The 23,394-nt window shown below is 57.6% G+C and overlaps 1 protein-coding gene across 5 annotated transcripts; it reads left to right on the top strand.

Moving 5' to 3' along the window:
* The first annotated feature begins 51 nt into the window (after window positions 1-51).
* On the top strand, window positions 52-22,126 carry PNPLA6 (patatin like phospholipase domain containing 6). Of its 5 annotated transcripts, none has more exons than XM_032626322.1 (34): window positions 52-180; window positions 1,397-1,465; window positions 1,802-1,889; window positions 2,060-2,142; window positions 2,330-2,427; window positions 4,195-4,335; window positions 4,424-4,583; window positions 5,079-5,159; window positions 5,381-5,509; window positions 5,863-5,943; window positions 6,030-6,192; window positions 6,537-6,620; window positions 6,928-7,037; window positions 7,167-7,334; window positions 7,421-7,498; window positions 11,896-12,101; window positions 12,321-12,452; window positions 12,547-12,670; window positions 13,117-13,230; window positions 13,500-13,575; window positions 15,294-15,437; window positions 15,655-15,718; window positions 16,004-16,172; window positions 16,374-16,556; window positions 16,725-16,843; window positions 17,031-17,187; window positions 17,476-17,592; window positions 17,680-17,749; window positions 18,184-18,300; window positions 19,874-20,175; window positions 21,173-21,289; window positions 21,413-21,515; window positions 21,620-21,729; window positions 21,834-22,126. In XM_032626322.1, exons 2-34 carry the CDS (start codon window positions 1,439-1,441, stop codon window positions 21,903-21,905), a joined length of 3,987 nt encoding a protein of 1,328 aa, XP_032482213.1. In that variant the 5' UTR covers window positions 52-180; window positions 1,397-1,438; the 3' UTR covers window positions 21,906-22,126. The 5 variants fall into 5 exon arrangements, with proteins under 5 accessions (XP_032482213.1, XP_032482214.1, XP_032482212.1 ...); XM_032626323.1 differs by having other exon boundaries at window positions 15,297-15,437; XM_032626321.1 differs by lacking the exons at window positions 52-180; window positions 1,397-1,465 and having other exon boundaries at window positions 1,595-1,889; window positions 15,297-15,437.
* Window positions 22,127-23,394: the final 1,268 nt, after the last annotated feature.

Consider the following 23,394-nt stretch of genomic DNA (forward strand, 5'->3'; position numbering starts at 1 on the left):
CCGGTCCCTTTAAAGCGTCGCCACACTCAGTGTGGCTGGCTCCGCGCGACCTTCCAAGCATGGCGGGGGGCGGGGCTGTGCCGCACCCAGAGGTGAATAACTTAAAGGGGCCGCGCCTGCGGCGCTGGGCAGAACGCTAACGGAGTTGGCGCAGAGTGGACCCCGGCTGCGGCCCTTTGGGTGAGTCCGGGTTTTCTTCGCCCCGTCCCTTCGCGGGTTGTTAGCGAGCCCTCGGCTTTCCCAAGGTGTGTCTTCCGCCGATTCCCGGTAGCTCTCGACTTTCTGACTCTCCCATCCCCCCCCACCCCGCCAGCCTCCGGCAGGTGTTTTCGCACCGGTAGCCAGGTGCACCCTCGGGTGGAAGGGGACTAGTCCCCCGTGAATTTTACAGGTAATGTCTCAAGGACCCAGTGACTCCCCCAGATTTCCATTAATACTCGAATGGCGCCAGAAACAGCCTCAGCCTCCCAGAAAAGTCTCAGTAATATTCCAGCATTCCTCAGTATCATGCTCGGACGACTGCAGGGACGTGCCCAACCAGCTCCCGGTTTTCCCAGTAATAGTCCTATAGTCCTCAGAATTTCTCGGTAACTTCCTAGTGAGCCCCCACCCACCCACCCGTAATTCCAGCGTCCCTGGTTACGTCTCCCAGCAATGGCGCCAGCATCGTTCCTGGAATCCCAGTGGTGCTCCGCACCATCAGAGACCCCATAACCTTACTATTACGTGACAGTAAATCTCCAGCATCACCCAGTAACACTTTGCGAGCCCACCCCACTCCGAGCGTCCCAGGATGCTACTGAGACCTCGGCATTGCACCACGACCCCTTGTGAAGGCGCTCCCGGCTGCACTCCCGCGTGCCCCAGTCTCTGTCTCCCCGGGGCCAGGCTTGGACCGGGAGCCAGGCATCTCCCCGGCCCCATGACTCGGGCCCAGTTTTCGTGGGGTGCGGACATCCAGTCTTCGCAGGGGGTGCTGGGGTGCGACCTGGGGATCGATAGATCAGGATTGATCAATCCTTCAGAGACTAGGGAGGGGGCCACCTGCTGGAGAGAGCCGTGCCCCTTCAGGGACTTGTTCGCTGGCTGCTAACAGTGGGTGCCCGGCCGGCTGCCCTTTGGCCCCAGGGTGGGTCTGGATAAGTGGGGCATCAGGTCGGCCTGGTGCGTAGGTAAGGGGAGCCTGGTGGGGACCCGGGGACCCACCTTACTCCTTAGCTCGGGCCCCGAGGTCAATTTGCCCCACCCCTCTGCTCCGCAGCGCCCCTTCAGTCGCCCACAGGCCTGCGGAGAAGCCGCCCCGGCAGTGGGTACGAAGTGGGCAGGGCTTGCAGCAGGGGAGGGGCGGGCCCAGAGTGATGACTTGCCCGGGTTCGTCCTGCTTCTTACTCCACAGGAGTCTGAACTACCACACCTGCCGCCCAGGCTGAAACAACTGATGGAGGCGCCGCTGCAAACCGGAATGGTAAGGGTTGGGGGTTCGTGTGGCGCCGCGGGGACTACAATTCCCGACGTGCTCAGCACGCATTATCGCGGCCCCGCGAGAACCAGTCTGCGTCTGTTCAGGCGGAACTACGTTTCCCGGTGTGCACTGCGGGCCGCCGAGCCTCCAGAAAGCGTTGCTCCCCGGGGGAGGGAGCAGCGCTGGCCCATTTTGCAGATGGGGGCGTCGAGGCCCGGGCCGACTGCGATCTCGGGGGCGGCCTTGGCTCCGTGGGATGAGGTCCCGGACGTCCCGGCCCCCGGGGAAGGCTTGGCGGAGCGGGTATGCGATGCGCAGTCAGTGCCGTTCGTCCCGCAGGTGCTGGGCGTGATGATCGGGGCTGGAGTCGCGGTGCTGGTCACGGCCGTGCTCATCCTCCTGCTGGTGCGGAGGCTTCGAGTGCCGAGTGAGGACCCGGAGGGCCTTCTGGGGGTGCTGAGGGATGGGAAGCTGAAATGTCCGGGCCCCTGGGGCAGTAGAGATGGGATTTGCTGGAGCCTGCACTCAGCGTCCCCATCTCTGGCCGTGCGGAGTGTGCGTAGAGGTCAGATTGCCCCTCTCCGCACTTACCCCCAGAAACTCCAGCCCCGGATGGCCCGCGGTATCGATTCCGGAAGAGAGATAAAGTGCTTTTCTATGGCCGGAAGATTATGCGGAAGGTGAGTCTGGGACCCCCTGGGGCTCCCACTGGCCACACAGAGATCCTGCCCTTTCCCTAATTATACTTCTTAGTAAGCCGGCCGCCCTCCTTGATCAAGGGCCTCTGGATCTGCCCCCCTCTTCCCTAGGGTCTGAACTGGCAGTTGACGCATTCCTCCCACCCCACCCCACCCTTAATCCTCCCAGGTATCACAATCCACTTCTTCGCTGGTGGACGCCTCCGTCTCCACCACTTCCCGGCCACGCATGAAGAAGAAACTTAAGATGCTCAACATTGCTAAGAAGTAAGGCTGTGCTAGGTGTACTTGGGGCTGTCCAGGGCTTTTTGAGTGATCATCCCACACCGAAGGGTGTATCTCGGGCTTCTTTGAACCCCACGGACTGTCTTAGGAGTCCTGCCATGTCAGTGGGACTATTTCAGAGCTCTCCCCAACCAGACAGGCTGTCTGTATCACCTGAAGGCTCTCTCAGTGATGTTCCCTGCCACAGGGGCATCCGTGAGTTACTTAATCCCCAGGCACTACCTCGGATGTCTTGTCATACCCTTAGGGGTCAAATCTGGGGTCTCCCCACACGAGAGGGTTTATTCCAGAGTCTCACTGGCGTTCTCACAGGTCTCTCTGGGACCTGCAAGAGGGGCTATCTCTGGCTTTTGTCCCCTAGGGGTTATCTCAGCACTCTCTCTGCATCAGAAAGCATCTCTCTATGTCACCTCCCTTGGATTTTCCCCAAACTACACAGAGGCTGTGTTAGGGGGTTCTGTTCCCTAGGAGTCATCTGAAGAATCGTTGGGCACTAGAGACACGGGAAGGGCATGTCAGGGCATGTCATCAGCAAAGGGCTCCCTCAGGGTCTCTGAGAAAGGCTCTCTCAGGGATCTTTCCAAGTTGGGAGCTGGCTCTGGGGTCTCCTGACATCACAGACTCTATTTTGAAGGTCTGTCTCAAGTGTTTCTTCACACTGAGGGGCCATTCCAGGGGTGTCCATGGTCAACAGGTGTGCTATCCCATGGCTTTCTATGACTTGAGTAGAAGGGCTATCTCTAGATCTTCCACAATTAGTTGAGGCTCTGTCCACCTCCTGGGAGCGGTTTCAGTGTCTGCACACCCTTGAGGAGCTACCCTGATGTTGCCATGGCCTCGAGAGAGCTATCTCAGCTCTCTGTGACCTGGGCGAGGGCTAGCCCAAGGATCTTCCTGATCAGAAGAGGAGCTGTTTCTGGATTTCTCTGCAATGTGGAGTTTAACTCAGTTTAAGCTCATTCTAGAGGGTCTATCTTGAGCATTTTGTGAGTAGTGGAAGGACTGTCTTCAGTAGCAACTGTGACTTCCAGGGAGGAGCTCTCCTAGGTCCATGGTTAGCAGAGGGGCTGTATCCGGATTCTCTGCACATAACCAGGGCTATCTCAAGAGTCTCTGTGACCATCAGAGAGGCTATCTGAGGGTTGTCTGAGACTGGGGAGGAAGGGTTATCTCAGGGATTTTTACAAGGATCAGAGAGGCTTTATCTGGGGTCTCCTGATATAATGGAAGCTACCCCAAGGCTCTGCCTGCATGACGGAGGCTACGTGATGGAGGCGTGCAATATGTGGGGTCCCATGATGAACAGAGGTGCTTTTCTGGGTTCTGCCCATATCTTGGAAGCTGTGTCAGGGGTCTGCTTAATGAGAGGGTTCATCTAGGGAGCCTGTGACTAGTGAAGGGTGACCTCAGGGTTTTATTTCAGGGGTCAGCAACTTTTCTCTTTTGTCGGCCACATCTGGGGCTTTGCAGGCTGCGCGCAACGCTGCTGCAACTGCTGCAACGACTCAACTCTGCTGTTGTAGCATTAAAGTAGCCTCAGACAATATGTAAATGAATGAATGTATTAATAGCTCGTGCCAATAAAGCTTTATTTACAAAAGGAGGTGGCTGGCCTAATTTGGCCAGTGGGCCAGAGTTTGCTGAGCCCTGCTCTGGTGACCCCGGGGAAGGGCTCTGTGGGGGGTCTCAGGTCTTCCTGAGTCCCCTCCCTGCTTTTCACCCTGCCTCGCTCCCCCCTCCTCCCACCAGGATCCTGCGCATCCAGAAAGAGGCGCCAACGCTGCAGCGGAAGGAGCCCCCGCCTGCCGTGCTGGAGGCTGACCTGACCGAGGGCGACCTGGCCAACTCCCACCTGCCCTCCGAGGTGCTCTACATGCTCAAGAACGTCCGGTCAGTGTCAAGGTGCAGGCGGGGGGCTGCAGAGCTGGGGCTGACCTGACCTCCTGCATCTCTCCATTCCCCGGTCCCTATCCAACAGGGTGCTGGGCCACTTTGAGAAGCCGCTCTTCCTGGAGCTGTGCCGGCACATGGTCTTCCAGCGGCTCAGCCAGGGTGACTACGTCTTCCGGCCAGGCCAGCCCGATGCCAGCATCTACGTGGTGCAGGATGGGCTGCTGGAGCTCTGTCTGCCGGCTCCTGTGAGTGGGCTCCCCCTCCGGGGGGCACCACAGTGAGATGGGCGGCAGGGATGAGCAGTGGTGCAGCGGTCACCGGGGACAGGCAGTGCTTTTGGTCAGCGGGGTTGGTGGGCTTTTTTTTTTTTTTTTTTTTAATTTTGGCAATGCTGCGAGGCGCAGCTTGTGGGATCTTAGTTCCCCCACCAGGGATTGAATCCGGGCCACGGCAGCGAAAGCGCCAAATCCTAACCACTAGACCACCAGGGAACTCCCAGGGTTGGTGGTCTTATGAGATGTGCAGGCAGGAGTTGGGAACGGGTGTCCAAGGGCATCTGGGGTGGTCTGCACAGTCACCGGTTATGGTTAGTGATGCTGGTCGGAAGGTTCAGTGGGGTCCGGGTGTCAGTGATCACCGAGGGTGAATGAGGACTAGTGGCGTGGTCAGGGGGCAGGACGTGGGCTGGCAGGGCAGGGGCAGCCCTGGTCAGTGCCCGCCTCCCCCACCCCGTGTCTCAGGATGGGAAGGAGTGTGTGGTGAAGGAAGTGGTTCCTGGGGACAGTGTCAACAGCCTTCTGAGCATCCTGGATGTCATCACCGTGAGTGACCAGTACGGAGGGGGCTGGGGAGGCTGGGTGGGAGGCCACACCCACCAGGCTGGGTTGGGGAGGGTCACCCCCAGGGCCCCCATCTCTGATGCGTCCCTGATGTTGCCGGTGGTCCCTCAAGGCAGTGGCATCAGGAGGGGTCGGGGGGGAGCAGGAAGGGGGGCTCTCACAGCCCCTGACCTTGATTCTCCTTGTGCCCCCGGCACCCCCAGGGTCACCAGCACCCCCAGCGTACTGTGTCCGCTCGGGCGGCCCGAGACTCCACGGTGCTGCGGCTTCCAGTCGAGGCCTTCTCAGCCGTCTTCACCAAGTATCCCGAGAGCTTGGTGCGGGTAGTGCAGGTCAGCGGGCCATCCACTTCCTTTCATAACCCCCCACCCATCACAGGCTCCTGGGGGCTGGGACCCAGCAGCCAACAGGCACTGAAGCTGTGCTTATCGGCCCTGAGCAGCCGGACCTCCCTGACTCCTCCCATGAGCTGCCTCCACCCCGTGTCCCCAGGTTTCTGCCGCCTGATTGTCGGTTTCTCCCTGGCTCCTAGGGCCCTGCCCAGCCCCTTCCTGCTCCGACCTTGATCTCCTGGCCTTAGCTGCATCTCCATCTCCCCACCCACGGCCCCACCCCCTTAGTGCTAAGTCCTGTGGCTAACCCTCTTTCTCCCTGGCCCCCTCCTCTGACGACCATGCCCCCGAAGATCATCATGGTAAGGCTGCAGCGGGTCACCTTCCTGGCACTTCACAACTACCTGGGTCTGACCAATGAGCTCTTCAGCCACGTGAGTTACGTGGAGAGCACCAGGGGCCGGAGGGGTGCGCGGCGTGTGCCTCCCCAGACATGCCACAGGATCCCCTCTGCCTCCAGGAGATCCAGCCCCTGCGCCTCTTCCCCAGCCCGGGCCTCCCAGCCCGCACCAGCCCCGTGCGTGGCTCCAAGCGGATAGCCAGCACCTCTGCTTCTGAGGAGGCGAGGGAGACGCCTGGCCGGCCGCCTGACCCCACCGGGGCCCCGCTGCCTGGAACTGCAGGTACCCAAGATGACCCCTGCCTGACCCCCAGGAACCGTAGGCTGGCCCAGCCTACTCCCGAGAAGCCCAGGCTCTGCCCCTCAATGCGTGTCTCAGTTCCTCAGATACTTCCACCTGAGCTGCCCAGCCCCGCCGGGACCCGCTTAGCTAGGTACCCAGGTGTGACTCCTGTTGGGATCCCCCAGGACCCCTGGCCTCAGTCCCCTGGGCCCACTGGAATCGCTCTTCCTAGTTCCCCAGTCCCCAGGGACTCTGAGCTGACCTTTCCCCAGGCCCCCTTCAGCTCCCCACCCCCAGTCCTGGGCGCTCCGAGGGGCAGGAGCCTGAACACGTGTCTCCCCCAGGGGATCCAGTGAAGCCCACATCCCTGGAAGCCCCCTCGGCCCCCTTGCTGAGTCGCTGCATCTCGATGCCAGTGGACATCTCAGGTTTGGGGCACCAGGTGGAGTGGGGGGAGGCCATCGAATTTCTGGGTTGGATGCAGGCCTGCCAGTCTTGATTTTTCTCATCCGTGAAATGGGAATATCGGCAGCACTTACTCATGTCTTTTTGTTGTGGGTCATCGTTGAGATGGTGCCCTCCCAGCTGTGGTGAGAAGGGTCGCAAGGGCCAGAGCAGCGATCGATTAGTCATGTCTGTGTAGCCGTGGCCTCGGGTACATAGGTAGTGCTTGCTTAGACCCCAGTTATGGTCACTCTCATCTTTATTGCATTTATTGCCCCCTGCCCACTGCAGGCTTGCAGGGCGGCCCTCGCTCGGACTTCGACATGGCATATGAGCGGGGCCGGATCTCCGTGTCCCTGCAGGAAGAGGCCTCGTGGGGTCCCCAGGCAGCCCCGGCCCGGGTAAGGCTCTTCCGTCTTCCCCCACCCCACCCCAGTCCCCTCCTGGGACCCTGGTCTGGCCACAGGTGGAGTCCCCCGAGGAGGAAGGTCGGGTGGGAGCAGAGAGATCACAGGCCTTGCCCCACACAGACCCCTACTCAGGAGCCCCGGGAGCAGCCAGCCGGCGCCTGTGAATACAGCTACTGTGAGGATGAGTCGGCCACTGGCGGGTGCCCCTTCGGGCCCTACCAGGGCCGCCAGACAAGCAGCATCTTTGAGGCGGCAAAGCGAGAGCTGGCCAAGCTGATGCGGATTGAGGTGGGCAGCCGAGAGTGTCTGGGGGACCAGGCTGGGGGTGGGAGGCCTGGCTGGGCCAGTCTCAGCCCCCTTTCCTTCCTCCCCAGGACCCGTCCCTTTTGAATAGCCGAGTCTTGCTGCATCACACCAAAGCCGGCACCATCATTGCCCGCCAGGGGGACCAGGTGAGGCTGAGCGCTGAACCCTGGTCATGCAGCCCTGACCCAAGACCTCTCTCTCTGATCTCTGATCCTTGCCTTTTCACCTTAGATGTAGACCTCCCAGTATATGATTTCCAACCCCTGACCTTTGGATCCTATGACTCTGACTCACAGCCCTCCCTCCCCATGTCCTCTGGACATACTGACCTTTCTCCTCTAACCCCTGAACCTTTTACACTAGGACTTCCACCCCTAGATTTCTCTTCCCTGTCCTGGCATTTCCTGCAACTTCCATTTTCTGACCTTTCAACTCTACAACGTACTCTGATGCTCTGTCTGCTTCTCATTCCTGGGTCCCTGCTGGGATGGGGGCACTCAGTAAACGGGTGCAGGTCAGAATCTGGACCTGGAGGCTGGGAACTAGCCCCACGAGCTGGACTTCAGTGCCTCCTGGTGACACACAGGTGTGGGAAACTGTGCATCCCACCAATCCGTCCGTTCTCCAGGCGGGGAAACTGAGACCCGTTGTGACGTCACAGGCCAGGAGCACAGAGGAGGAGGGTTAGGGAGGAAGCCAAAGGTGAAATCCAGACTCTGCCCTGACTCCCTGTGTGACCTTGGGTGAATCACCTAGAAACTTGTCATCTTCCTCGCCTGCAGGATGAGCGTCATAGCTATCTGCTAGAATCGTTGCGAGGATGAAACAGGAAATACTCAGTTCGCAGCTACTAGGGTTTGCAAGGGTGACAGGCCAGGGGAGGGTTGGAGCAGCAGCTCCCAGTCGGGGGTGACAGTAGGGGTGACATGACTTAGGCGTTGAGACCACAGCACCGCCCCAGGCTCAAGGGAGGAGCCCTGGGCTTGCGGGAGGGGCTGGGGGTGGCCCAGCTATTAGCTGGCTGGGTGGTTATTGTTTTTAATTTTTATCGGAGTATGGCTGATTTAAGGGTGGTTGTTATATCACAGGATCAGTTGCCTGAGTGGCCACGTCGAGCTGCTCATTGCAGGGTGGGCTCCTTTCTGCAGAGGAAGTGTTGTGCCAGCTCTTTGAGGTACTTGAGGGACTGGCTGAGAAAGTGTGGTCACACCGTGGCCCTTGCAGGGGCCCCGGGGCCCTGCTTATCTGGGAGCCTCTGCTGGGCTCAACACAGCCCAGCCCCAGCCCCAGCCCGGCCTGCTAACACACCAGGCTCCTCGGGGTCTTCAGGACTTTGTTAGGGACAAAGCTGGTCTGCTGTGCCCCCCTCTGAAACTTTACACCAGTAGTTTGCAACGTCATTGTCAACGACATTTGGCAACGTCAAGACATTTTTGATTGACTTGGGAGGGTGCTACTGTCTTCTAATGGGTTAGAGACCAGGGATGCAAGACTGCATGGGCCAGTCCCCCTACAACAGAATTATCCAGTTCAAAATGTCAGTGTTGCCAAGATTGAGAAACCCCGCTTTCCACACACATTTCCCAAAGCATATTTCATGGAACAGCCATATCACAGCCATATCACATGTGTGCAACATGTTGGAGAAACACAGGTTATTTTACCCCTTCATGGCAGCTCCCAGTGAGCATTATTAGCATATTCAAGGCTCTGAGAAGTCCTGCAGTGAAAAACAACATGCTTCCCAGTCTGAGGACAAATGGCAGCCTGCTATTAGTCACTCCCATTTATATCCCAAACCCAGTCTGGGAATTCTATCTTGGAAGGTTCCAGCATGTGTGTATGTCTCCTGGGCCTCTCCCAGGGATCCTTGCAGTGTTTTGGCACTCATTTGGGGCTTTGTGGGGTGTCAGACAGTGGTTTGTGTAATGAACGAGGAAGGAATCTTTCTGTCTCTGGGCAGTTTCTTTTTTTTTTTTTTTCTGGGCAGTTTCAGTTCCTTATTTGAAAGGGTGGGACAGAGAGGTGTCCAGCTGGGCAGGCTAACCAGAGGGGAGAGGGGCGTTTGCTGTGTCCCAGGGTTGTTGCAGAGGCAAGAAACACCAGTGGGGCCCCCTGCCTTTGGGAAGCTCACAGTTCTGACAGACAGTACAGTCAAAGGATTACACAAATTGTTACTACATCATATGTGCTTAGTGCTACAAAGGAGATGTTCTCAGCTCCACAACGTCTGGTTTAGTCAGGGCAGTGTCTCTGTGGAAGTGACCTCCAGAGAAGGAGGAAGGATGAGGACGAATTAACTAGGTGCAAGGGGAAGGAAAGAGCATTCTATGCAGAGGGGACAGTTTGTGCAAATGTCCTGTGGTAGAGCTATTCCACCTGTAGGAAACAAAAGGAAGTCAACAGCGATGGAGTGGAACAAGGGAACCGGGAGCAAAGGGGTTTTTTTTTTTTTTTTTTTTTTTTTTTAATGCACTGCACGGCTCGCAGGATCTCAGTTCCCTGACCAGTGACTGAAGCCAGGCTCTGGGCTCCAGCAGTGAAAGTGGCAAATCCTAACCTCTAGATCACCAGGGAACTTCCCAAAGGGGATTCTTTTGGCGGGGGGGGGGGGGGTGATAGTTTTAGAGACGTAATTCATGCATTATACAATTCACCCACTTAAAGAGTACAATTCACTGGTTTTTAGTATATTCACATAGTTGTGTAACCATCACCACTGTGCATTTTTAGAGCATCACCTTAAAAAGAAACACCATACCCTTAAGCCATCAGTCTCCTACCTCCTAAACAGCCCCAGTCCTAAGCAACTACTAATCTTACGTTTCTATGGATTTGCCCATTCTGGACATTTCATATAAATGGAATCATACAATACGTGGCCCCGTGTGTCTGGGCTTCTTTCACTTAGTATGCTGTTTTCAAGGTTCGTGCATGTTGTGGCATGTGTCAATGCCTCATTCTATTAGGGCTGACTACTGTTCCATTGTATGAATGGACCACATTTTGCTTCTTAATTCATCAGTTGACGGACATTGAGTTATTTCTACCTTTTGGCTAGTAGGCATAATGCGGCTATGAACGTTTATGTGCAGATGTCTTTGTGGACACGTTTTCATTTCTGTTGGGTAGATACCTAGGAGTTGAGTTGCTGGGTCATATGGCAACTCTTATTTTTTTTCTTTTTTTTTTTTTTGGCTGCGTTGGGTCTTTCTCTAGTTCCGGTGAGCGGGGGCTACTCTTCGTTGAGGTGCGCGGGCTTCTTATTGCGGTGGCTTCTCTTGTTGCGGAGCACGGGCTCTAGGCACACGGGCTTCACTCATTGCGGCGTGTGGGCTCAGTAGCTGTGGCTCGCGGGCTCTAGAGCGCAGGCTCAGTAGTTGTGGTGCACGGGCTTAGTTGCTCCGTGCCATATGGGATCTTCCCAGACCAGGGATCGAACCTGTGTCCCCTGGATTGGCAGGTGGATTCTCAATCACTGTGCCACCAGAGAAGTCCCGGCAACTCTATTTTTAATTCTTTGAGGACTTTTTAAATTTTTGCCAGATTGTTTCCCAGTGGCTGTACCATTTTACAGTCCTACCAGCAGTGTGTAAGGATTCCAGTTTCTTACATCCTCTCTAACACTTTTTGATTCAAGCCATCCTAGTGGGTGTGAAGTGGCATCTCACTGTGGTTTTGATTTGCATTTCCCTAATGATTCATGATGTTGAGCTTCCTGGCCATTCAAAAATCTTCTTTGGAGAAATCTCTATTCAGAGCCTTTGCCCATTTTTTTAAAAAAATTATTTATTTTATTTATTTATTTTTGGCCGCAGTGGGGTCTTCCTTGCTGCACGCGGGCTGTCTCTAGTTGCGGAGAGCGGGGACTACTCCCCATTGCAGTGCGTGGGCTTCTCATTGCAGTGGCTTCTCTTGTTGTGGAGCATTGGCTCTAGGCGCGGGCTTCAGTAGCTGTAGCACGCGGGCTCAGTAGTGGGGCTCGCAGGCTGTAGAGCACAGGCTCAGTAGTTGTGGCGCACGGGCTTTGTTGCTCAGTGGCATGTGGGATCTTACCGGACCAGGGCTCGAACCCCTGTCCCCTGCATTGGCAGGCGGATTTTTAACCACTGCGCCACCAGGGAAGTCCCATCTTCTAAGAGTTTTATAGTTTAAGCTCTCAGATTCATGTCTTTGATCCATTTTAATATGGCATAAGGTGAGAATCCAACTTTATTCTTTTCCATGTAGCTATGCAGTTGCCCAGCGCAAGCAAAGAGGCTCTAAGCTCAGCCATGCTCCTGTGTAGCCAGTCTTCGTTGGCTCTTGCTGGCTGTGTTGAAAAGAATTCATGGGCCTTAATCTGGGTTGAGTTGGGCGATCCATTAGCAATGTCTGCTCTGGTGCTGAGTGGGAATATAGATACATATGCTGCTCAGCTCAGTGCTATGGAAAGCCTTCACTCTCCAACTTTTCCTTCCTTAACCTTTCCTCTGGAGTGCACTGACCTGAGTTGTGGGTGAGGTGGTGCCCCTGTGCCCATCTCCTGGCCCTTGCCCTACAGGATGTGAGCCTGCACTTCGTGCTCTGGGGCTGCCTGCACGTCTACCAGCGCATGATCGACAAGGCCGAAGACGTGTGCCTGTTCGTGGTGCAGCCCGGGGAGCTGGTGGGACAGCTGGCCGTGCTTACCGGCGAGCCCCTCATCTTCACGCTGCGGGCCCAGCGTGATTGCACCTTCCTGCGGATCTCCAAGTCTGACTTCTATGAGTATGACTGGGCCCGACATTGGGGTGGGGGTGGCGCTCAGACAGCCCTGACCAACTCTGTTCTTCCCTGCACGAGGCCATCCCTCTGAACAGCCAACAGTTTTCCAGGGAAGCTTTGAGCCCTTCTTGTCCCACCTCCAGGCCTTCACCCACCCTCTCTACTCCCTAAGGGCTGTTCTAGGGCGCCCCCGGCCCACGCACCCCTGCCCTTCGCCTACAGGATCATGCGTGCACAGCCCAGTGTAGTGCTGAGCGCTGCGCAGACCGTGGCCGCGAGGATGTCGCCCTTCGTGCGCCAGATGGACTTCGCCATCGACTGGACAGCGGTAGAGGCGGGACGCGCACTGTACAGGTGCAGGCCCTGCCCCCACCTCTCCCCTCAGGCCCTGCCCACGAGGACCCCTACCCTGTCTGACCCGCCCCGCCCACCCCCACCCCCACCCCAGGCAGGGCGACCGCTCCGACTGCACCTACATCGTGCTCAATGGGCGGCTGCGAAGTGTCATCCAGCGTGGCAACGGCAAGAAGGAGTTGGTGGGCGAGTACGGCCGCGGGGATCTCATAGGAGTGGTGAGCTCGGCCCCACCCACTGACCTCTAACCTCTCCCAGTCCAGTTTCCCGCCACGCCCAACATACACTTCATCCCAGGTAACCTGTTGGGGGTGGAGAACGCTCCCTCCCCAACCTATGACCTCGTGCAATCCACTTTCCCCAGCTCCTTTCCATGGGGCGGGGCCATGGGGGCAACCTCATCAGGGTGGAGTCTGATCTGAATCAGTCTCCAGACCTCTCTCCATCAGAAGAGGGGACCCCCCGCCCCTGTGGATCCCTGTCCTCTCCCTTTCCTCAGAGCCCCGAGATGGGTAGTGAGGCTTGGTTCTCTCCACCCCCATCTGGGGGTTGTGGTGGGGTGGGGGGGACTCGGTAGGACCTCCTCTCTGCACCCACGGTCGTCCTCTCCCTTACCTATCAAGCTTCTGGCTCCGCAGCCCTGGTCAGGCACGCTGTCCCCTAGGTGGAGGCGCTGACCAGGCAGCCACGTGCCACGACGGTGCACGCGGTGCGCGACACAGAGCTGGCCAAACTCCCCGAGGGCACCCTGGGCCACATCAAACGTCGATACCCGCAGGTGCAGCTCGCTGGGTTGTGGGCTGTTCTCCTAACGGGGGCTGGACAGATAGGAGTGGGGGCGGGTACCCAGAGAAGGCAGGGCCTAATGTGTGGAGAGGGGGGTTAGATGTGGGTGGAGACCTAGGAAGGAGGTGAAGCCTCCAGTGAGGGCGGGGCTCATGGGGTGGGGCTCAGGTAACAGGGACCCAGGCGCCCTGGTAGAGGAGGAAAAGGTGGTGCAGAATTGCTCCTCCAGTCTCACTCGACCACCGGCCTCCAACGCCCCAGGTCGTCACCCGCCTCATCCACCTGCTGAGCCAGAAAATTCTGGGGAATTTGCAGCAGCTGCAAGGACCCTTCCCAGGTGAGAGCTGGCCAGCGCCCGGGAATGCTAAGGGATCTAGTCCAACGCCCAGAACGAGCTAGGAGAGGGAGCCATTGAACCCAGGCCATGCTGGGAAGTGGAGTCCTGCGTATAACCTGCTCTGGGCGGGGCTTCAAGTGGGAAGTGGGAATCCGAGTTCCGGTGCATGCTGTGGGCTGCAGTTCTGGTTCTTGGGCATGCTGGGAAACGGAGTCCTGGACCCAGGGCCGGCTTGTTACCAGTATCAGTGGTGCTGACAGGAGGAGTCTTTAGGGCAAGCTTGGTTCTGGGTGTCAGGGTTGGCTGGAGGATGGAGTCCATATACTAGGAAGGGGAAACCTAAAGTGTGCTGGTAAATGTAGTCTGTGGGGTGGTGTTTGGGGCCCAGGGCATGTTGGAAAGTGGCTTCATAGGTTACCAGCCTGGTGGGAGATGTGGTTCCTGGTCCCGGTGAATGCTGGGAGATGGCCCCTGTCCCAGTGCATGCTGGGGGTGGGGGTGGTGTGGTTCCCTTCCCAGGGCATGCTGGGAGATGTGGTTTCCGTCAGCTAGGATACACTGGGAAATTGAGTCAGATTCGAGATGTGCAGAAATATGGACCTGAGGCTCTATGTTATGGTGACCTGACCCTGGACCAGCCTGGCAACCTCTACTCTCCTTTTCCCCCCAGGGGCTTCTGCCCCATCAGCCCTGACACCTGGATCCTGAGGGTAGGGGCGGGGATGAGCCGTGGCCAAGAACTGCCCCTATGCCCAGGGTCTTCCCCGATAGACTTTTGCCCCAGTCTCGCACCAAGTACACAAATACATGTTCTCTCCCACCCGGCTGCCAGGACCGCCCTTGGTGTGATTCTGGGGCAGATATGGGGGCAGGGACTTTAAAATCTCAGACCTCTGGGAACCTGGAGAACGCACGAGACAGACAAAGCCCCTAGAAGGGTTTACAGCTTCAGAAGCAAGATAGAGTTTTTAAGATACAAAGAAAGAGTACAATGTCGGATAATGTACTGTGAAGAAAACAAAATAGGGTCTTGATGGGGTATGACTAGAGGAGGGAGGGAGGCTTTTCTGAGATCAGTGAGCTGACACGTGATAAATGAGATGGGGCCGGACGCTGACAGAACTCTGAAGGCTCTGCACACAGGGTTTGGCGGTGTTGAAACACTTCAAGGAGGAAAGTGAGTGAGGGCGGGGTGGAGGCAAGTCATGCAGGGACTAGGAGCCGTCGAAAGGCATTTGATCTTGTTCAGACTGTTATAGGAAGAACTGGAGGAGAGGAGGCTGGGAGAAGTCCGGTCAAGAGATGGGGGTTGATGGCTTGGTCTAAAGTGTAAGTAGAGAAGCTGAGAAGCAATCAGTGCGTCAAAAGTATATTTATTTCCGTCTAGTTTTGTGTTCAAGTCCCTTTAGTGGACAGAGGCCCCAAGGCCAGAATGGGGTAGGGGCACAGATCAGTCCACACAGGTGGAGTGGAAAACAGAAATGGTTATACAGTTGTGTAATGGATGCCACTGAGGAGATTGGGCCCAAACTGAAGGTCAGATAGGCAGGTCTTATCAAGAACAGTGGTTGAGGCTGTGAAGCTAGGATGGAGGCCATGACCTTCACTACGGCATCACTAAGCCTCAGCTAGGGAACAGGGATTTCTGAGAAGGCAGAGGAGAGCTGACCTTTCCAGACACAGGACTGCACAGCAAATACCATCCTTTGGGGTCTCAGCAGGTTCGGGCCTAGGTGTTCCCCCTCACTCGGAGCTCACCAACCCAGCCAGCAACCTGGCAACGGTGGCAGTGCTGCCCGTGTGTGCCGAGGTGCCCATGGTGGCCTTCATGCTGGAGCTGCAGCATGCTTTGCAAGCCATTGGTCAGTCGTGGGCGAGGGCAGGCTTTCCGTCTACATGGGGCAAGGCGCATGTGGGTGGGGGCATTGGCCAATGAATGGAGACGCCTGGGTGGGCCAGAGGTGGGGCTGGGGGGCTGGAACAGGGCTGTGGGAACGGAGTGGGTGGTATTGTCTTATAGGAGGGTCCTCCAGCTCCGTTGACCTGGGTTCCTAAACACCCTTCCTCACCCATCCCCAGGCCCCACACTTCTCCTCAACAGTGACATCATCCGGGCACGCCTGGGGGCCTCTGCGCTGGACAGGTGTGTGTTGGGGGTGCAGGAGGTTAGGGTGGGGCGCGAGGGATAAGCTCAAAGCATAGGATTCTTTCAGATCTCATTTGAGGTCTAGGCTGTGAAACAAGGAGCATGCGCCCACCATTCCTCTGGTCACTGGGGAGACAGTGTAGTGGATCCGCCCCTGGAGGATGCAGGCGTGTGGGGCTTGGAGGTCCAGGTCCCCCTCCCCAGAGCAATGGAGCTACATGGTCCCTGAGGGCAGGGACCCCTGACCAGCCCCAGGATGACGCTCCCCCGCCCCCATCCTAGCATCCAAGAATTCCGGCTGTCAGGGTGGCTGGCCCAGCAGGAGGACACGCACCGCATCGTGCTCTACCAGACGGACGCATCGCTGACGCCCTGGACCGTGCGCTGCCTGCGCCAGGCCGACTGCATCCTCATCGTGGGCCTTGGCGACCAGGAGCCCACGCTTGGCCAGGTCCGGAGACCATTCACAGTGACCCCATCCCTGGGATCCCGCCCCCTGCCCTCCGGTGCCTGCGCCGGGCCACGCGCGCCCTCACCGGTGGGGCTAGGCGAGCAGGAACTACGGGGCCAGGTGTGGGAGGGGCAGGGAGGAAACCACGGGTGAGAGTGACTTCCGTGCTTCCCCTTTCTCCCCCCACCCCCACCCCCAAAGCTGGAGCAGATGCTGGAGAACACGGCGGTGCGAGCCCTCAAGCAGCTGGTCCTGCTGCACCGCGAGGAGGGCCCGGGTCCCACGCGCACAGTGGAGTGGCTCAACATGCGCAGCTGGTGCTCGGGGCACCTGCATCTGCGCTGTCCGCGCCGCCTCTTCTCGCGCCGCAGCCCCGCCAAGCTGGTGAGGGGCCCTGCAGGGAACTGGTCGGCTCTCAGGACCTTTCAGGGGCGTGGCTACTGGAGGGGCGCGGCCTAGAGACCAGCGGGGCCGGGGCAGTGCCTTGGAGGTCCAGACGCCGCCTCCTACACCCGCATCCTCATGGGCCGCGTCTCTCTCCTTTCACATCAGCACGAGCTCTACGAGAAGGTTTTTTCGAGGCGCGCTGACCGGCACAGCGACTTCTCCCGCCTGGCGCGGGTGCTCACAGGCAACACCATCGCCTTGGTGCTGGGCGGGGGCGGGGCCAGGTGAGGGGCGGGGTCAACGCTGACAGGGGCGGGGCCAGGGGTCCTGAGGGGTAGAGCTGATTCCCTGGGCGCGATCCCATAGGGGCGGGCCGGCACCACCTTCCTAGCAGGTGAGGGAGAAGGGATAAGATTCCTGCGGGTGGGGTTTAGGGGATCTCCAGAGGGTCACTGGGTCTCCACCTTGCAGAGGCTGCTCACACATCGGAGTGCTGAAGGCATTAGAGGAGGCGGGGGTCCCTGTCGACCTGGTGGGCGGCACGTCCATCGGCTCCTTCATTGGGGCCCTGTACGCCGAGGAGCGGAGCGCCAGCCGCACTAAGCAGCGGGCCCGGGAGTGGGCCAAGGTGTGTGTTGCGGGGAGGGGGTCCCCCCACCCCAGGAGCACCCTGAAACCTCACCCTAGACGGGCTTCTGGGTTTCTCCTGCCCCTCCCCGTCTTAATTTGTGAACCCCACCTGGATCCTTTATAGAGATACCTCCAGGACCTTGGATGACCACCCCCCCTGTGACTTTCTGGCTGGTGATCCTAGTCACCAGCTCCCAGCTGGAGAAGTCAGGCCCCTTAGGGACTGCCTAGTCAGTGACCCCCAAGTGACTCCTGTTTGACCCCCCGCTGGCCCATTGCCCCCTAGAGCATGACTTCAGTTCTGGAGCCCGTGCTGGACCTCACCTACCCTGTCACCTCCATGTTCACGGGGTCGGCCTTCAACCGCAGCATCCACCGTGTCTTCCAGGACAAGCAGATCGAGGTGCACTCTTCCCCCATGCCTGCCCCTCCCCTGCCCCTCCCTACAGGAGTCCCCACTCCTCCTGGACCGCAATCCCTGTCCCTATAGGACCTGTGGCTGCCGTACTTCAACGTGACCACGGACATCACCGCCTCAGCCATGCGTGTCCACAAAGATGGTGGGTACTCCAGCCAGCCCCACCAAAACCACTGTAGCCATGTGGGGAATGGGTGCGGGGGAGGGGCAGCCGAGCATCTGGGACATTGTTAACATGAGTGACCATCCCTCCTGGCCTGAGTGCTGAGCACTAATCGTCACCCACTGATGCCCCAGAGGCCCCAGGTGTGTCTGTCCTCGCGGGCAGGAGGCCGAGAGACTAGTTGGGCACCTCACCCCCTCACACCAGTCCCCACAGGCTGCGTATGGCGCTACATCTGGGCCACTGCCTCCTACTGCCCCTACCTGCCCCCGCCTTGCGACCCCAGGGACGGGCACCTGCTGGTGGACGGGTGCTACGTCAACAGTGTGCGGGGTCAGCGAGCCCACCGGGCTGGCCGGGCCTCCAAGTGTGTCTGAGTGTGCGTGTCTGTGTCTGTGTGTCCCGCCGGGCAGGCTCCCTGTGGCGGTACGTGCGTGCTAGCATGACACTCTCGGGATACCTGCCGCCACTGTGTGACCCCAAGGATGGGCACCTCCTCATGGACGGCGGCTACATCAACAACCTGCCAGGCAAGTAGCCATCTGATTGTCCCCGTGCACAGACACGCGGGCAAGCTCATAGCAGGCATGTGTGTGTGCAGGTGAAGGATGCGCCCATGTGCTGTATTTGACACGCACACACACAGGGCAAGCGTGGACACACGCAGGTGGGTGGGGCAGCTCCACGACGAGCTTTCTTTCACACCCACTCACTTGAAGCATGCAGATGAGAGGCAGGGGGGTTGCAACTTAAAATACACCCAGTGGCGTGCAAACACAAGTAGACACCTACGCTGGCTACACAGGCGCTTGAGGTCCCATAGATCAGGGATCCGCACACTGCACCCCACAAGCCAAATCTGGCCCCCTGCCTGATTTTGTAAATAAAGTTTTATTGGCACACAGCCATACCTAATCGTTTATTCTTTGTGGCTATGTCTGTGCAGCAGAGTTGAGAAGCTGCAACAGAGACCATATGGCCTGCAAAACCGAGATTCTTTTTTCTCTGGCCTTTTACAGACAGCTTGCCAACTCCTGCATAGGCGTTCTGTACAGATACTTGCACTCACACAACCTCATGCGCGTGAGCAAGTGTGTACAAACTCACAGGTGGACGGACACACTTGGACGCACAAAGAAACATACTTAGACATTGATCTAGGGACACGGGAAAGGAACCCAAGCAGTCCTGGGTGTGTGTGCAGAGGCATAGCACACCCAGAGGTGGATGTGTTCACAAACATACAGACGGGACATGCACATACCTGATAGGGGTGAGTACAGCACACACAGAGACACAGACAAGCTTGTGAGGGACACGGGCAAAGTCTTCTGGAGACTTAGGTGTCTTTGGGGACTGGACCTGGCTACAGGACCCTGTCCATGTCCCCCCAGGCACCCCCAGACCCACTCAGGGGCCCTCAGTGGGGCACCCAGACCCACAGCTACAGCACCCTCCTCACCGCGCCATCACCCCACCCTTCACCCCATCCGTCCCGCTGCCTGAATCTCCTTGATCCAGTTCTTTGCTCTGTGTCCCTTGTCTCGGTCTCAAGATCCCTCTTTCCGCCCGGATTCTCTCTCCTTCCATATCTCTGGCCCCTTATATCTCTCTCTCCCACGAATCTCTGTTGCTGTCTCTGGTCCCCTGCATTTCTCTCCCCGCGGCTCTGTCTCCCGATGTCTTTATTCCTACATCTTGCTGCGTCTCTGATTCTCCGTCTGTTTGCATGACTCTGATCCCTTCATCTCTGCCTCCTGGTGTCCTTACTATAATCTGTCTCTCCGTGTTACTCTCCTTCCATATGTCTCTCCCCCATGTGTCTGACCTTGGGTCTCTTTCCCCAGTGACTTTATCCCTCTGCCTCCATCTTCTCCATTCCTCTGGCCCTGGTTCCCCAGACCTAAAAGCTCCAACACCCGTCCCCTCCTCCACATCATCGGCCTCTACAGCCATACCCTTTGCACGCCTACGTGTTGTTCGCATGGTTTTTTTTTTTTTTTTTTTGCGTGACCATGTGCATGATGGTGTTTGCGGGGCTGCGTTGAACTTCCCTGCCTCAGTCCCGGTGGAGAACAGCCCCCTGACCCCCATGCCCCACAGCGGACATTGCTCGCAGCATGGGTGCCAAGACGGTCATCGCCATCGACGTGGGAAGCCAGGATGAAACGGACCTTAGCACCTACGGGGACAGCCTCTCTGGCTGGTGGCTGCTGTGGAAGCGGCTGAACCCCTGGGCAGACAAGATCAAGGTTCCAGACATGGCCGAGATCCAGTCTCGCCTGGCCTATGTGTCCTGCGTGCGGCAGCTGGAGGTCGTGAAGTCCAGCTCGTACTGCGAGTACCTGCGCCCACCCATCGACTGCTTCAAGACCATGGACTTCGGGAAGTTCGACCAGATCTATGTGAGCGGGTGGGAGCCACTTGGTGCCAGTGTGGTGGGCTGGCAGAGCTTTAATACTGAAAGCCCAGAGCAACACGAAGGGAAGGATTCTAGGGCTGCATTTGGGATCCATGGGGAATAGAACGGTAATCAATTAGTGATGTCTGCCGTGGGTGTGGCAAGGGGAGGTACATGTGTATGTGCGAACTAAGTTTCTTAGTATGTGCCAGCGGCACTGCCTGAAGCACGCTGTAGAGATTTCTAATGCCATTTCTGTGTAGGTGGGAATGAGAACCACGAAAAATTAGTAACGTCTGATGCCAAGTCTGGGATACACTGGATGGAGCACTGTATAATGTGCCACTGACCCAGAAAAATGTGTCATAGCCCATGCCAACTGAAAATGATCAGTAGCTGGGACTTCCCTGGTGGTCCGGTGGTTAGGACTCCATGCTTCCCCTGCAGGGGTCATGGGTTCGATCCCTGGTCAGGGAACTGAGATCCCGCATGCCGCACGGTGTGGCCAAAAAGAGAAAGAAAGAAAGAAAAGAATGTGATCAGTAGCTGCTGCCCAGAGCCCTGAGTAAAAATGTCTGATTCCCTTTCTGGGCTCACTGGGAAGGCATGCCATGCTGGATTAGTGATGTCTGTTATGGGCATGGGAGATGATGATATTTACGGGTATACCGCATATTTGCAGACCTTGAAATAAACCTGCACGCCGCCATCTCGAATCATTTGGTACTTGGCACACTGCATGGGGCTGAGTGGGAAAGCATGTGCAAAGAGTGATTGGTAATGTCTGGCAGGGGCACAGGATAGGGGACATGGGGGTGAGTGTGCTACGTGTGGCCGACTCTGAAATCAGTGTAGTCTCAAATGCCATCTCCGCCAGAGCGTCAGGCTTTTGAGGGGCCAGGGCAGGGGCAGGCAGGGTGGGGATAAGCAGAGAAGATGAGGCAGAGAAGAACACCCCCAGGGATTGCAGACATGGCCCCAGCCCCCCTCGTTTCCTGCAGGATGTGGGCTACCAGTACGGGAAGGCCGTGTTTGGGGGCTGGAGCCGGGGCGACATCATTGAAAAGATGCTCACGGACCGACGGTCTGCAGATCTTAATGAGAGCCGCCGTGCAGACGTAAGCCTGCGCCCTCCTTCTCCGGCGGGGCCACTCTGACGACACATCCCCCGTCCCCAGTCCCCTCTAGGTCTCCCCCAGACCTCAGACGACCCCGAGAGCCTCACCCACTCCTCTCCGCAGGTGCTTGCCTTCCCCAGCTCCGGCTTCACCGACTTGGCGGAGATCGTGTCCCGGATCGAGCCCCCCACGAGCTATGTTTCTGTTTCCGACGGCTGCGCAGATGGTGAGGGGGCTGAGGGCATCCCCAGGATCCCGGGGTCGGTGTACTGGTGGCTGGAGAGGTCAGCCCAGCCCGAGCGCCCTCAACTTCACCCACTGCCATTCCAGGGGAGGAGTCGGACTGCCTGACTGAGTACGAGGAGGATGTGGGGCCAGACTGCTCGCGGGACGAAGGGGGCTCTCCAGAGGGCGCGAGCCCCAGCACTGCCTCCGAGATGGTGAGAGTGGGCGGTTCGGGCCCCCCACAAGGTGGGGAGACCCGGCTGACTGCGCCGGTGTCACGGGCTGTGTGTCACGTGCGGGGTCGCCCCTATCCCTGCAGGAGGAGGGGAAGCCGATCCTCCGGCACCGGAGCTGTCTGCCGCAGGACGCCCCCAGATCTGCGGATGCCTGAGGACCTCGAGAGGGGTCCCCCCTTGGGCTGGACTAGGGGTGGGCCCTCTGGAGGCGGCTCACTGCCCCTCTGCCTGCTGCTATGCCTGTGACCCCCCGGGGTCCCCCTTGACCCCCAGCCCCCAGGGTCCACACACTGGACTGGCTTGTCCCCCGGGAGAGGGCCAGCACTGCACTGATGACCCTTGATCAGTCACACCAATAAACCTGCCCCTCTCGGAAGCGGCCGTATGTCATCTTTGGGTTCAGGGGGCACCTCGCCCCACCTTCCATGCTCAGGATGGCCAGGGCTGGGGCCGGAAACGGCCTTGAGCTTGTCACCATGACCTGTGCTCCCAGCCTCGGGCTGAGCTTCCCCCACTGGGAGTGGCCATCCCCAAATTCACCTGTAGGCCCACACACATATAGGTATGTATATATATGGCATAAAATTTATCACTTTACCCCTTTTGAAGTGTACGGTTCAGTGGCACCAGATAGGTTCACATTGTGCAACCCTCCATCCCCAGAAGTGTCTCACCTTCCCAAACTGAGACTCGCTCCCTACTCCCCTCCCCCAGCCCCCGGCCCCCACCACTCTACTTTCTGTCCCTAGGAATTTGACTTGTCTGTGGACCTCACGTGAGTGGAATCATATATTATTTGTCCTTTTGTGTCTGGCTTATTTCACTGAGCAGAATGTCCTCAAGGTTTCTCCGTGTTGTAGCAGGTGTCAGAATTTCCTTCCTTTTTAAAGGCTACATAGTATTCCCTTGTATGGATGGACCACATTGTATTTATCCATTTACCCGTCAGTGGACGTTTGGGTTGCTTCCACGTTGGGGCTGTTGTGAATTGTGCTGCTCTGAAAACAGGTGTACGAATACCCCTGACTTCCAATCCTTTAGGTAGATACCCAGAAGTGGATTGACTGGACATCTGGTAATTCTATGTTCAACTTTTTGAGGAAGTGCTAAACTCTTTTCCACAGCAGCTACACCACTTTATGTTCCCACCTGCAATGCACGTGGGTAGTTTTCAAGCAAAGGAGAGAACGGTCAGATCTGTTTCTGGAAGCGGATGGATTGGAGGAGGCGGAGGCAGGGGGCCAGAGACCAGGGAGAGATGACAAGGCCGAAATTAGGACAGTGGACACAGAGACGGTGGGGAGGGGACAACACCCAAGAAATGTGTACAAGAAAATTTGGCAGAACTTAGAGATGAATGCTCGGTGGGAGCTCGGGGCAGGGGATGCCAAGGAGGATGAAGGGACCTTGGCATAGGTGACCAGGGAGGGGCATCTTTTTTAAAAAATTTACATCTATTTATTTTCAATTAAAAAAAGTATTTTTGGCCATGCCGCACGGCTTGTGGGATCTTAGTTCCCCAACCAGGGATCGAACCCAGACCCCTGCAGTGAAAGCACGGAGTCCTAACCACTGAACTGCCAGGGAATTCCCTTTTTTTTAAAAATTGAAGTATAGTTGGTTTACAATGTTGTGTTATTTTCA

The sequence above is a fragment of the Phocoena sinus genome, chromosome 3 (assembly GCF_008692025.1).
Source record: "Phocoena sinus isolate mPhoSin1 chromosome 3, mPhoSin1.pri, whole genome shotgun sequence".
Classification (NCBI taxonomy): domain Eukaryota; kingdom Metazoa; phylum Chordata; class Mammalia; order Artiodactyla; family Phocoenidae; genus Phocoena; species Phocoena sinus.